General features: G+C 40.5%; 1 protein-coding gene across 1 annotated transcript in view; it reads right to left on the bottom strand.

The window, feature by feature from the left end:
• Positions 1-15,402, bottom strand: part of atrn (attractin) — a 110,090-nt gene that overhangs the window by 31,152 nt on the left and 63,536 nt on the right. Inside the window, exon 25 of the mRNA XM_088355105.1 lies at positions 5,570-5,631. Coding sequence (XP_088211231.1) covers positions 5,570-5,631 — 62 coding nt within the window. The remainder of the gene's footprint in view (positions 1-5,569; positions 5,632-15,402) is intronic.

The following is a 15,402-nucleotide window of genomic DNA, read 5'->3' as shown; positions in this document are numbered from 1 at the left end:
TTATAAGGCGCATGGTCAGCTTTTGAAAAAAATTAAGACTTTTAGGTGCGCCTTATAGTGCGGAAAATACGGTACATGCAATGAATGTTATAAGTAGACTTATAATAAACTGAATTTTAAAGTGTTGTTCTGTCATATAATCTGATTATCAATCCTTAATACTTTGCAACTATGGGTTTTTTGCAATTAGTCGTCTTTTTGTGCTGGGCAGGCAACTTTTCAGCCTGGTGTCCGGTAACTTTTTGTCAGACACTGGTATGACGTACAATGTTTGGGGCTTCGAACATGGCATTTCTTGACATAGTAGCCCTTTTGTGTCCCATAAAACTTAATCAATGCGACCGCGGCGGTGCTAAGAAGTAAACAACATCGGGCAACCGACACGAAGAAAACCCCGCCTGCCTGTCGCAAAGTGTTTAAACGGCGCATCTTCGAGCTACTATTTACCTTGGACAGCTTCTCCTCTAAACGCCCTTTCGTGCCGCTAATTAGCCTAGCGCCAGCGTGACACCTGACAGGTTAGGAGGGGCTAGCCAAATTCCATTCGCGTTTGAAATGTCGTTTAAAAGAGGAAAGAAAAGCTTCAAAGGGGAAAACAAAACGCTCTGGGATAAAAGCATGGCTTTGTTTATTAAACTTCTGGTTCTGCAGAGTCAGGAAATCGTTCCAAATGAAGCGAGCTGTTGCTGGCGTTTTGCGAAGTGAATCAAAACTCAACTTTGAGTTCAAGTTGTGTGTGCGTCACAAAGAAAACAGCACCGGCTTCGCACCGGAACGGCGTCTTGCTATAAATACCCCCGCTGAGTCTCCCCGAACCAAGCGCACCTTACTCCCCCGTTTTCCTTTCTCACTCTCCTTTTTCTCCCCCTTTTTTTTAACGGCAGCCGCAGTGCGCCACGACAAGTTTCACTCTCAGGGGAAGAAGAAATGGGAATTTTCTGGAACATCAGGTCTCACCGCAGGATAAAGTTTGAAGCAATAAACGCGGCGGGGGGGAGCAAATTCAAAAAGCTCACACTTCACCTGACTGCTAATTACGACAAAAGCACGACAGCGCCCGTGAAGGCTTGAAAAGAACACTTTTTAAACAAATTAACAGGTTCAAAACCCTAATTTGAACTCCCAAAATTGTCAGATTCATATGTATAAAGTCTTAAAAGGCTGCTCAATTACGACATCCTAGTCTCTACACTTGAACTAGTTTAAGCTCTATCCCATTACCGTAAATTCCGGACTATAAGCCGCTACTTTTTTCCCTAACTTTCAACCCTGCGGCTTATTCAGTGATGCGGCCAATTTATGTCATTTTTCTAACGGCGCTCGAGTGTTGCTACCATTAACTGCCCTGTCAAAGCTATATTATTATTATCAAAGCTTTGAAAACTCTCTCGGTGTACCGTCTTTCTTTGTAAATATGAGTAACCCATGTATAATATGTATTTGCAACTGTATATTTTTGTAATGTATTTATTTGTATTTTTTTAGACACTTATTCTGATGTTTTGCACCAGTGAGCAAAAAATGAGGGGCGGAACAAACGTGGGGTGCCGAGTTTAAGTGGGGACCGCTAAAGGTGAGGGACAGACAAGGAAAGAAGAGGGGGTAAAAAGTTGTTTAAAGAAAAAGGAGTTGCGTGAGTAAATGTGTTCTTCTGATATATTTTTCCCACCCTTACCTTTGGAAATATACACTTTTTTCCTTGGATTACTTTCAACGGGACCTAGACTGCAGGTCTGCATCAAACCTTAAGTACCGGTATCATTTTCCGTTCATTTTGCCGGCTGCGATTTTTGGACTGTGGACTTTAATGAAGGACATTAATTTCAATCGCGGGACTTGAAGTCGGGTTTGGGTTAATTTTGTGTTTGTGTTACATGTTTAAATGTGGGCGCACGCGGCTTATATACAGGTGCGGCTTGTGTATGTACAAAATCGTTTTTTCTCTTAAAATGTGGTGGGTGCGGCTTATAATCAGGTGCGCTCTATAGCCCGGAATTTACGGTACTTCCCCTTTACCTAGCCACTTCATCTTGTGCATCTTTCTCCTCCCCCTTACTCCCAAAATTGTTCCAGGTGGTCAGTAATACCGAGGAAGGTAAGGCGCTCCCCGCCGGACTTCATGAAACAAGGATTGTACTCCTCACTCTTCGAATTTACTATAAACTTTGCGAACGATTCAGAAATTCTTACCCACATTGTGAATAGGCTTTGCTAAGGTAAGGAGTCAAATTGAGAGGAAAGGGGAAAATGGCATTGAGCTTTAAACATTAATCCTGGTTAAAACTCGATTGAACCCAGTTTTGACGTCGTACTTTGATATCTTAATAGTGGTTTGGAACCTTAACTTGACCATTAAGTCCTTGTCCTAGCTCCAAACTTGAAGAGATGGGCCCTAACCCAAACAGCCAAATTCAGAAACCCGAATCTTTTTTTGAAACCGAAATTTACAAGTGACAAATCACATTTTAATAGCGTAATTTGAAACCTTATTCTGCTTCGAAGTAATATGCAAACCTAATTTAAAAATACTCAAGTGTTGACACCTCTAGTGAATTTAATTTAATTTAATTATACACATTTTAAAACCATAATTTGAATCTTTGCCTTGATGCACTTGATTTGAAACCCAAACCAATGCAGTAATCCTTATCAAAATGAAATGAAATGATGAAATGATCTGCATTTCTATAGCGCTTTTCAAGTCAATGACTTCCCAAAGCGCTTTACAGTGTGCTCCACATTTCCCAATAGCGGCCTTGCAGCCATGTAAGGCGCTAACCTGCTTATTGGGGGTGTTAGGGGTTCAGTGTCTTACCCAAGGACACTTCGACATGTAACACAGACGAGCCGGGATTCGAACTGGGATCCCTTGATCCCAAGACGAGCGCTCTACCTCCTGAGCTACTATATGCATTCTGATGGTATCAGCTCGCAGCAATAGTCAACCGGGGATAACAGATCACGACCACATTAGTGCATTTAATTTTAGGCTGAAACAACAGGAAAAAAAGGGCTGCCACGCATGACCCAAATTTGCTCTCTCGACCCGTTTTGAAAAATAGTCGAATGGGGATAATGGGTCACGGCCAAAACAGCTGCAGTTCATTTTAAGCCGGCAACAATGAAATGCTTCAGCAGCATGAACTAAAATAAAAATTAAAAAAAGCTCTGCAAGACTCATCTTTCAGCATTAGTGAACTGGGGATAATGGGTCATAGCCAAAAACCTGCATCTCATATTAGGCTGACAGAAAAGAAAAAAGCCGCTACCCACGACTGAAACATTTGCTCTCTTGGCCCCCAATCTTAGCAACTGGGGATAACTGATTACGCCCATAGCTGTGCATTTTATTTGAGGCCCAAAAAAAGTTTGACCCAAGTTTGCTCTCTCTGCCCACTCTCACAACAGTTAAATGGAGATAATGGATTGTGGCCAAAACAGGTGCTATTCAATGTTAATTTGAGATGGAAGAAACTGTAAAAAAAAATGGCTGCTACGCAAGACTAAAATTTAAACTCTTGACCCCTGCTCTCAGCATTAGTCAACTGAGGATAATGGATTGCTGCTGTATAGATACTGTTCATTTTAGGCTGAAAGAATAGAAAAAAGAGCTGCAATGCACAACACGAATTTGCTCACTCTGCCTCTGCTCTCAGTTATAGTCGACCGGGGATAATGGATCATGCCCCGAAAAGTGAATTTAATGTAAAGCGGGCCAGAACGGCATACCTCCCAACAAAATTGTTTTCTGTCATTCACTGCAATAAGGGTTTAGGGATAATGAATTGCAGATAAATGAGAGCATGACATGTAGAAATAACATTAAAAAAAGAGCCACCAGGCCTAACAAAATTGCACTTTGCCGGTCCCTACTAGCACCAATATAGGATTGGGGATAACAGATCATTCCCAATAGCGGCCTTGTATTGCAGCCATGTAAGACGCTAACCTGCTTATTGGGGGTATTAGGGGTTCAGTGTCTTACCCAAGGACACTTCGACATGTAACACAGACGAGCCGGGATTCGAACTTGGATCCCTTGATCTCAACACGAGCCCTCTACCTCCTGAGCTACTGCCGCAAAGCCTGAACTAATTTGGAAGCCTGATTCATAACCCTCAAGTGCTGACACCTTTAGGTCTTCCTGAAATCATAATTTAAGACTATTCACATTTTAAAACCATAAATAGAATCTTTGCCTTGATGCACTTGATTTGAAACCCAAACCAATGTAGTAATCCTTGTCAACGCCTAAAATAATATGAAAGCCTCATTTATAACCCTCAACTGCTGACACCTTTAGCTCTTCTTAAAATCACAATTTAAGACCCTACGGAAACAATTTAAACATTGATGCACTAATCTCGATTTGAGACCTGAACCAATCCAGTAACACTTATTGAAGCCTTAAAACGTGAATTTTGATCTTGAAAACCTGTAAATTGTCATCCAAGAACCCAATCTTGAAACCATTCTTTGAAACTCTAACCAGCAATTAAACCCCAATCCTTGAGGGAGGTCTCAATTTTAGAAAAACATGTTCTTTGTTTAAAAGCAGAAATCAAAACCCTGCTAACCTTTGCATCAAACTAATGTATTTTCCGCACTATAGGGCGCACCTAAAAGCCTTAAAAAATTTTCAATAGCTGACCACGCGCCCTATAGTACGGTGCGCCTTATCTATGGATCAATATTGAGTCGCAAGGTCTCGCAACTACGGTATGTTTGTTGACGTTCCTACTATAGCACCTTATAGTCTGGTGCGCCTTATGTATGGAAAATATATGACAAAAGACAATTTTTCGGGGTTGCGCCTTATGATCTGGTGCGTCTTATAGTGCAGAAAATACAGTAATTTGAAACCTCTCCATCCGGGCACCGGTGCTGTGGAATGCTCTTACCCCTGAGATCCGATCTGAAACCTCAGTGGAAATGTTTAAATCTAAGCTTAAAACACACTTCTGCTCTATAGCATATGAATAACCTATACTTTTCGTGGACAATATCTCTGTATTATTTGTGATTGCAACATCCTTTGCTGTCTGGTAATCCTTCAAGGTTTCTTCATTTTCCTCATGTTGAGGTTTTTGAGTTTTTCCTGGCCCTCATGTTGGTTCCAGATCAGGGGATGGTGTCATAATAGTCTGAAAAAAATAGTCTGTGTAATAGCCTGTGAAGCCCTTTGAGACTCTTTGTGATTAAGAGCTATACAAATAAAAATGACTTGACTTGACTGTTTGAAGCCCGAATTTAAAAACAGGACACCCGATTTGAAACCCTAACCCACTACTGAAACCCTAACCCTGGATGACATCAAGTTCTATAGAGTCTTAAATGCGGAAAGTTGCAAAATCTCATTAGCTTGTGCTTTTCCTGAACAAGGTGTATAAAGTGCACACACGCATAAGCGATCAAGCAGGCAACGGCCACGCCCCCGCACTCAATCTTTGGCAGTCATTTCTAAAATCGATAACACATTAGAGCGCTTCCTGAAGAGATGCCAGGCGGACCGCCGATTCTTCAGCGGAACCGCCCGGACACCGAGCCACACACAAAATGGTACGCTGACCTGAAGAAGGTGACGAAGAACTGAACCAGGTCCATGAAGTTGCTGTGCTGCGAGAAGGCGATCTGTGGACGAGACACGAAAAGGCATCAGGACTAAGGATCCGACGAAATGGGGTTTTCAGGGCTGAAATTGATGCTGAGAGCAGATATTTGTTTGCGGTGAAAGATTAATAATTGGCGAAAGAATTGTTTAATCACGCAAAAAGAAACAAAGAATATGTGTAATACATTTAAATAAAACGAATAGCTCCCTGGAACTTTTCACAATAAATTAATAAAGATGTCAATACAACCCACATGACTTAAATCAACTCAAAGCAAATATGCATTGAAATGTCAACAGAGCTTATATACTTTTGCCATGTTTCTCTTTATTTCCTTGTTTCCTCGGTTTTCCTATTTTGCTTTCGTTTCCCAACCTTTTTCTTTCGTTCTTTTTTTCTACTTTTGTCCCTTTTTCTTATTTCTTCTTCCTGATTTGTTTTCCTTCTTTCAATAAAAACACTTTTATTTACTTCTTTTCGTATTTTTTGAGAAAGGCTGGGTAAATATTTTGATAACTTTTTGTTACAGCGACATTCAAACAAATACAAAACACTGTCCCTTTAAGAACAGCTGAATGTTTTTATCCGCGCTGTTTTTGAGGAAGACCCCATTTGGCCCAACCTCACCTGGATCCTGGCTTCAGCTGCCCCCAACTCAATCGCGTTTGAGACCTCTGCTTTTTTATGAAAGCTCATTAAACAATTTAAGTTCACTGTTGAGGCACTTAATGATAAAAACCCACAGAAAAACTGTAAACAGCCAGAAACACCAGCCAAACACCCAGAGCAATTTGATTGGGTGAGCAGTAGGGCTGGGCAGAGCTATGCACACAGCGCACTTCTATCTGCCCAGCCCCGTCTGCACAGAAGGTAAATACGTCAGCACACTCGTTTGCAGTTTTTGTGTGACATTTTTACAAAAGAACTCTGCTTGCACCTCATTTTGAAACCATATCTTTATTAAACAAAATAAGGCTCAAAATGATATAGTTGTGGGTGGGGGGCTGGTTTTAAATTATGGATTTGTTGATATGGGATACAGGCTCTGGCATTATTCGCATTTCATACATTTTATCAAATCATGTAAAGTCACACAGTGGAATAAAATGTGCTAAAAAAAATTGAATTTTTTTCCCGCTCTCTCAAAAAAACAAAGCAAAATATTTTGCTATTATGGCTCTTTGGGTCAAAAAGGTTCCCGGCCCCTTTTGAATTTCACGATTATTACTGCTAATAATTATTGCCATGTTTCCCGACAGTCTTCAGGATAGACTACGCGTTCAACAGGAAAAAAAAATAAAACAGGTCTACATAAAAATGACTTTGGCACTGCTCTCTGATGTCTCCCCCTTGCCATTGCATTGCTTTTCCCTCGTGATTAACGGCAGCTGGAATGAGTTTGTATTCAGGGTTCGTACGGGTGCTCGAAAACCTTCAATTTTAATGAGTTGACAACACGCTTGAATTTTGGGTGAAGTGTTTGTAAATGCTGGATATTGTTGCCATGTTTCACAACAAGTCTGCTAAAAAGGATGATGACACTGTTGGCTTCACTTTGTCGTTGCATTGATTCCCTTGTGATTAACAGCTAATACGATTATTACTGCCCCTTTGAGACTCTTTGTGAGTAAGGGCTATACACATAAAATGACTTGACTAACAGGTTGCAGTGAGCTGCATAATGACGTCCGAGTGTGTTTCTGCACACGCTCTCACTTGAGGTGGGCAGAAGGAAAGTCAATCATGACAAAAGCAATTGTATCAACGAGTAGCCCCTTCATCAAGCTTTCCAGGGGCCACAATGGAAGTGCGCCACGAATAGTACCTACCCACCCACCACAGGGATGTGACCCCCAAATCCTCCTGTAATAGTGACTCCACAGCGCGCCCTTGTGGCAGCCTTGCGTCATTGCCACCGCCCCCAGCATCAGCATCCGTCAAGGCAAGTTGTCCGCATTGCTGCTTTTCATCAGTCAGCATGGGCAGGATTAGCATAGCAACATGTGGGATTAGCATATGAATATTTCATGTGCCATAAAGGTATTCATGTATGGATTTATGTAGAGGTCAAGAGTGTGGTGTGTAATAGGAATGTTTTGGCGTTTTTTCTCCTTTATGAGCTGCAACTTTCTTTCTCTATTTTTTTCTATTTTTCATTTTGCTGTCATGTATTCCTTGCTCTCTTCATTATTTCCAAAATAATTTGTGGGTTAAATTAGATTTCAAGACCATTAAAGATTGTTTTTTATTAAATTAACATAAAAATTTCTTTTTTTTCCCCAGAGTTGATAAAAAAAAAACTTGAAAGCTGGGATGCTATAAAATAAAATTTGTGTATACATATGTAACGGGTGTAATAATAACTTTTGTTTTATTGAAATTCCTGCTGAAATATGTTGTATAGTTTCTGTATAAGTGTCCTGCAATGATGAGTCAAACAGTGCCACCTGCTGGTATGTGGTAAGGTTGGTTTGGCTTTAGGCTTTTCCACAGGAAGGTGGGGGGTTTTGGCAGTCTACAACGAGCTGCCAACGGTAAGACATGATCTTTTGGTGCTCCGCGATAAGTTAATTTAAAACATTAAAACCACAGCTGACAAATCTCTCAACATGCACAGGGAATGTGATTGATGTTGTCAAGCTGTTTGGATTTATTTTCGTTTTGTTTCTGTCGCCTTTTTATGTTAGTTTTGCCGGATGTTGCATGTTGTGCTAAAATGCTAATTCCCCTTATAAGAATTAAAGCCAGCAGAGAAGCTTACCACGTGTTGTGTTGTGACTCATTCATTTGCAGGTAAATTGTGCCCGTTCTTTATACTTGTTATTGTTATTATTTCTATTTTCTCATATATATAAAAAGGATGATGTTGGTTAAAATTCAGACTAAAGAAAAATATGGTGAATTCATTGTAAACGTTAAAAAAACACTATACGATCTCTTGTTAAAATGTATCTTGTTAAAATGGATGTAAAAATGTATTGTGATGTTGATATTCTAAAATGTATTTGATGTAAACTGAAAAGAAAGCTCTTTGATATGTTTTGGGCAGTCTACAACGAGCTGCCAATGAGATCAAAGCCAGCAGAGAAGCTTACCACGTGTTGTGTTGTGACTCATTCATTTGCAGCAACTATAATAAAAACCTCATCATCCAGTCCAGCGTGAATGTGGATCTTTGGTGGGACAGGTACACCGCGGTTACACATAAAGGAAAATACTATGCACTGTACATATAGTCTGTGTGGTTTGGAACTAGCTTTAGCAATCTGTAGTGGAATTCAGTAAACTTTCATTATTAGGTTTTATATTTGTTAAGAGAGGGTTAAATTATCTCTTTTGTTAATCCAGAGTAAGTAAAATGTGCATATCATATGTTTACCCCTCAAAAGATTTCCATCCATCCATTATCTATACTGCTTATCCTGGAGCCCATCCCATTCATCTTCGGGCAGTGGGCAGGGGACATCCTCAACTGGTTGCCACAGAGACAGACAACTCACTCGCTCATTCACACCTAGGGACAATTTGGACCGGCCAATTCACCTGAAATGCATGTTTTTGGAATGTGGGAGGAAACCGGAGTGCCCGGAGGAAACCCACGCAAGCACGGGGAGAACATGCAAACTCCAAACAGGAGGATCGATCTCATGACCTCAGGACTGTGTCGCACACGCGCGAACCACTGCTGCATCCTCTCACCTGTATCTTGATGGGCCAGGTGAAGTTGCTGACGTAGACGAAATTCAAATATTTGCATTGTAATTGAATTTATAGGGATTGTGTAATCTTTTAAAGTAATGTATTTTTTTTTCAAAAACAAAATATTTTATCAAATAGGCCAAATTAAAACTGCAAGACAGAATTACCACCAGGGCACGCCAAACAGTATAAAATACAAAGGGACGCAGTAAATTTACCAAAAGTAAAATGATCATTTTTCAATAAAATAACTAAATAGAGCACTTACAAAGTCTATTATACATGTAAAACAATTTAAAGCGGACCATTCTAATACTTGGCGTCATGACTTTCGCAAAACTGAACACCTAGAAACGATGTGCATGTCTGAAGTAACAGCAGTGACAACACCAGGTTGTCTCTTAAAGGCACAGCATGTTTAAGAGCATGGAACTCTGCACAGTAGGCAGTAGATCAAAGCGGTGCTGCCACGAGCAGCTGCCTTTTCCAGCAGCTGCGCTATTGTTTTATTGTCTGCTCCTATCTTCGGTGTTTTTTCTTCCCGTTTTGACAACTACACTATGGATTACTTCTATCCTATGGGACATGGGTTTTAGCACACAAAAAATGCGTGTATTCAAGGAATTTCAACTCCTTGCCCTGAAGAATTCTTGTGCCGGCGTGATGAAGGGGCCTATCGTGGAAGAAGAGCCGGAGCTAGCGAAGCGGCTAGCGGCGATATAAGTCTTCGGTACCATCCGTAATCATGGTAAATGCGAACTCACGACCAAATAAGATCATCGAGTGCTGGTGGAAAACATCGAAGCGCACAGGGAGCGCAGTTGCTGTGTTTTGGGGAAACGTGGCTCACGTTTAGCATTCCGGACGCTAACGTGTAGCCACCCGGAGCTACCCGGAGCTACCCGGCTTCAACGCCGCTAAACAGAGACACGAAAGCCGGGGGGAATCGGAGAGGAGGCGGACTTGCTAACACGAGGTGGTGTATCCCTGGATTTTCACAAAGAAAAGTTTTCCATCTGCCGCAGGGATGTCGAACTTTTGGACTGGCGTGACGTCATCCACTCCGCTACAAGCACCCCTAGGGCATCATGTTCATCTGTTAATAAACAACGGGGTAGACTGCTGGAAGTGTGAATTTCCCTACGGGGATGAATAAACTATCTATCTGTCTATCTAAAATTATGAGAAATTAAAGTCATATTCAATTCTTCAATTGAAACGTATTGAACTATATTAAACAAATATATTAAATGTTATAACTGGTACTGTATCACTTCACATGATATTTTAACATGAACCACAAGAGGGCGCTTTATGCTTGTGTTCATAATTTCCACCTTGCCTTGTTGTGTGGGGGACATTTTTTAAAGCGGGAAGAGGGAGTGAAGCGGCCTATCATCTCGGAGTTTTTTACCGGTAAAAGATAGACGGAGGATGCATATTTCATGGGATTTAGTGATTCGGAGTAAGCTTATACTGAGAGTGCGACTTACACATGATTTTTTTATTTTTATTTTAGAACTTTTGATTTCTCACACACAATTCAGCAGAGGATTGAGTCACCCATCGTTTTGTTCTTTCTTAAGCATTTTGTGGCTGGTGCTACTTATACTCCCGAGAGACTTATAGTCTGTAAAATACGGTAATTCAGATATTTGTCACAAGGAGGCACACCATTTGAGACATTTTTAAGATAGCATCTCAGCATTGCAGAGTTTTGTTTACAATGATTTGGATGCTGTGTGCCGTGTTATGAGGGTTCACCGTATAATCTCCATTTTTGCATTCACGGAGTAACTGCAAGATGATTTATGTAAACAAATACCAGAGCCAGTGCAGCGTTTCATCTGCTCTTCCGTCCCGTAATCACAGTCGAGACCCTGTTTCGGATTGATTCAGAACTAGTTGATTCGGGATTATGTATCAATTATGGGCCAAGTAATAATGAAGTTTCCCAGTGGTAAATTGTAATCAGGGTTGGGTAGGGTTACTTTAACGTGATTACTTTCAATTACTTTTGGATGACTCCAATACCAAATATGCTAATAAAAGACAAAAGAAACTCAATATGAATCAAATGATGACTCACAACACGTGGTAAGCGTTCTCTCCTGGCTTTGATCTCTTTGATCTCTGGCAAAATTAACATCAAAAGCGACGGAAACAAAATGAAAATAAATAATAATAATAATAATAATAATAATAATAATAATTTCCTTGTATTGTCATTCTGTGTAACAATGTACACAGAACGAAATGTCGATTGCACCTGACCCGTTGTAGCGAGCCGATGCAGCCGCAGCCAACAGAGGGCGCCGCCGACCACTTTTTAAGTCTTAGGAATGACTCGGCCGGGGCGCGAACCACCGACCTCCCAGTCTCAAAGCGGGCGCCTTACCATCTAGGCTACTGAGCTGGTATAAATCCAGACAGCTTGCCGACATCATTTTTGCCGTTCCATGTATTCCGTTACCCCCAAGCCTGCACAAAATTTTGTAATTTGATTCATATTTAGTTTCTTTTGTCTTTTATTAGCATATTTGCTATTGGAGTCATCCAAAAGTAATTGAAAGTAATCCAGTTAAAGTAACCCTACCCAACCCTGATTGTAATGGGAAGAACTCCCTGTAACTAAAAAAATGTAAGCTAAATATTATGTTTACTCAACACCTCTATGGGAAGAGATTTGTCTCAAAAACAAATATATGTGATTTATTGACGTAATCCCGAAGGTGAGAACCACCAGGAAAAGTATGTGTGTGTCTGTGTGTGGAGTCAAGCTTTGGAACGGTTTGCAAGACGAGATCAAACGGTGTCCATCTATTCACGTAAATACAAAAAAAACATTACTGGAGGAATAGAGAGCTGAGGAGGGTGGGGTATGAATGGTGGGGGAGATTGGAAATAGTGTGTCTAGTTTACTTTGAGTTATTGTTGCTATTGTTATATCATAACTGTTTTTATTAATATTATGACTATATTTGTTATTATCATGAGTGTATTTAATAGGGATGATGAAGGGGTAGGGAAAATAAGCATCTGCTTCTTACTACCCCTTTTCGAACATATTATGTAACATTACTTTGTTGAGTTATTGTTTTTGTTCTGTTTCTATTTTGATGTTCGAATAAAGTTTTCATTCATTCATTCATGCAAGATCAAAAAGATATATTTGTGAATCTTCAAAATTGATGATTCACACCGGATTTCTACTTTTAATGGTACTGGAGAAATTGGAAATTTGGCTTTGAAAGTCCTTAAAAAACGCAAAATTTTCAATTATGAGTACCATCCGGTATACGCCGACTATCACCGAACGGCAAATCAATCAAGTCAAACGAGTTCGCCGTGGTATCCTCTATCTCGGTATTGTTGCAAACGAAGCGAGCTGTTTGATGCTACTGTGCGCATGCGTCTGCTGCCTGGAGATTTTCCATCATGCATCATTCCGTGATAGTTGTGTAGTGAAAGGAAGTCCGTCTCTTTTTAGAGAATCGGCTTTTTCGGCTCAACTCATTCAAGAGAGCCGGCTCTCAAACGGCTCACTTGCCTTGATGCATTATATTACGAATAATGATGTTGTATAAAGAAGTTAAGAAAAAAAGGAAGTATAAAAGGAGAAAATGACAAAAGACAGGTTTGTGGTTATCCCTTTAAACTACAGGTGTTAAACAGGCGGCCCGTGGGCCAGATCAGGCCCGCTTAGGATTGAATCCGGCCAGCGAGACAACACTCAGAAAAGCGCAAGAGAAAAACAAGCTGCAGGTTGAGATATGTCAACCTGATGTTGCCAAAGCCAGGTGCCTCGAACAAAGACACTGTACATGTGTATCTCTCGCTCTCTCTCTCTCTCTTTTCCACCCCTTTTCTTCCACTCTGTCTCTGTCACTCTCTGTGTCTCTCTTTTTTTCTTTCTTTGTTGCTCTTTGTCTCTTTCTCTCTCTGTGTCTTTTAACCTCTTTTGCTCTAACTTCCTTTTTTCCTTTTCTATTTCTCTCTTCATACCCTTCGTGCTTTCTTTACTTTTTCTCTCCTTCTTTCTATTTCTCTTTGGGTTTCTTTCTTGCTCTCCCCTCTTTTCCCCCTCTCTCACGACTTTTTATCTTTTGTTTCTCACGCTCTCTCCATCTTTTTCTTTCTTTGTCCCGCCCTCTCTCCTTTTCCCTCCCTCTTTCTCTTATTTCTTTCTCTCTCTTTTTCTTTCTCTTTAATCTACTAGTCCGGCCTCCGACAAAATGTTTGTTCTATTGTGTGGCCCCCGAGTTAAAATGAGTTTGACACCCCTGCTTTAAACTGTATATTACCAACAATAATGCAGAAAATGAATTCATAATTTGAATAAGAAAATTCTACTTAATTCTATTTGCATGTATTTTTTCCTTCTACAGTGAACGTCCAAGCGACTTCATTTTTAACTTTTTTTAGAATAAACCTCATTCATGTCGAGCAACTCAGTATCTCAAAACAAAATGTTAATTAACGATATATATGATATAACGAAACACATGTACAATATAACATGTTAAACTACATGAATAAACACGTTTGAAAAAAAATATGGTGTAAGATTATTTTGTATTTTCGAAGGGAAAATACGACTTTTTGTAAGGGCATGGAGCCCTGGAGCGCGACAGGTATGCTAACATAACTTACCTGTTTTGAGTTATAGTGCGACGGAAGACGTGGACTATCGAGTCACGGACTTCACTAGTAGCCATTTTTTTTCCTCCGAGTGGGTCCAAAACATAATGTTAAAATCAAAACTGTCCGATCTCTACTGTAGGACAAAAGCTAACCTGTTTGAATCCCAGCGTGTTGAGTCATAACCGAACGGACCCAAACTGGAAAACGCTGCTGCAGCATTTGGCCAGTGAGACTTTGTTGTTGGAGAAGTAGAAGGGCAGATTTTTTGGGCAATTTACTGGGAATGTCGAGGGGCCGGGTCCCGCCGACCGCTCGCGAAGACACGCAAAGTGCTTCCGCCGAGGCATGAAGACGCGCATTCAAGCGGGACCGCACAGTGCAGGAACCCGGACAAGATTCCTATTCATGCGCTCCAGGTGGGACGTTTCCCAAGCAAAACAAACACACGCGCGGGAGGGAAATAACATCGGGTGGCTCGCAGAGAACCATTAAAACGTTAGAAAAGTGACGGACGGACACCTGATTGAGAGAACTTCAAATTCAAGTTTCATACGTCATGCTAAAATCGTTTGCTCGGTCATAATTGAAAAAATAAAAGCACATGCCGTAAAATTGGGACCATGAGCCGCTGCTTTGTCACAAGCTTTCAACCCTGCGGCTTATGCAACGATGCGGCTAATTTATGCATTTTTCTGTGCAGTAAGACGCAAGTTTCACGTTACCTCGCGCTTTGTGCATGAATAAAACTCGCATGAACAGACCCTAATAATGGAAAAGGTGTCCATCGAAACCATATTGGGAATTATTTCACGAGTTTATCTGTAAACGAAAATAATCTGGCGAATCGAAAGGATTACAAGAAGCAACGTCCAATGAAGCAGACATACTTTTAGGCGGATTTCTATGTTTTAATCATTTTTGCATTTATTTTTCATAGTTTTTTTAAATATTTTTTTGTGTTTGGCTTTAACCATTTTATTCTTTAATTAATTACAGTTTTTTCCCCAAATTTTTCTATATAAATTTGGCCTATTCATTTTCTCTTGTTTTTAAATGTTTTACTTAATGGTATTTAATTGTGTGTTTATTTTATGTTGTAGTTTTTATTCAGCCATTTTCGTTTCATTGTTTGTATCTCTAATTTAAACCTGCCTATATAACTATTTTGTATTACTGTTTACATTACTGCCTTTGTCAAACATTGTCTTTCTGGGCTATTTTCTAATTCTCCAGCTCAGTGGCCTTGGGGGCAGGGCGCCCGCCTCGAGACAGGGAGGTCGCTGGTTCAAGCCTCAGCTGAGTCATACCTAAGACTTACAACATTAGTACTCATTGCCTCCCTGCTTGGCGCTCGGCATTAGGGGTTGGAATTAGGGGTTTTGGTCACCTAATGACCCCCAACACATCAGTTGGGTTGAGCGAGGGGGCTGGGAATCCCCTCCTCTGT

The sequence above is a fragment of the Urocampus carinirostris genome, chromosome 15 (genome assembly GCF_059441175.1).
Source record: "Urocampus carinirostris isolate Australia breed hairy pipefish chromosome 15, RoL_Ucar_1.0, whole genome shotgun sequence".
Taxonomy (NCBI): Eukaryota; Metazoa; Chordata; class Actinopteri; order Syngnathiformes; family Syngnathidae; genus Urocampus; species Urocampus carinirostris.
The sequence above is the reverse complement of the archived record's forward strand: the minus strand, read 5'-3'. Positions and strand labels throughout refer to the sequence as shown.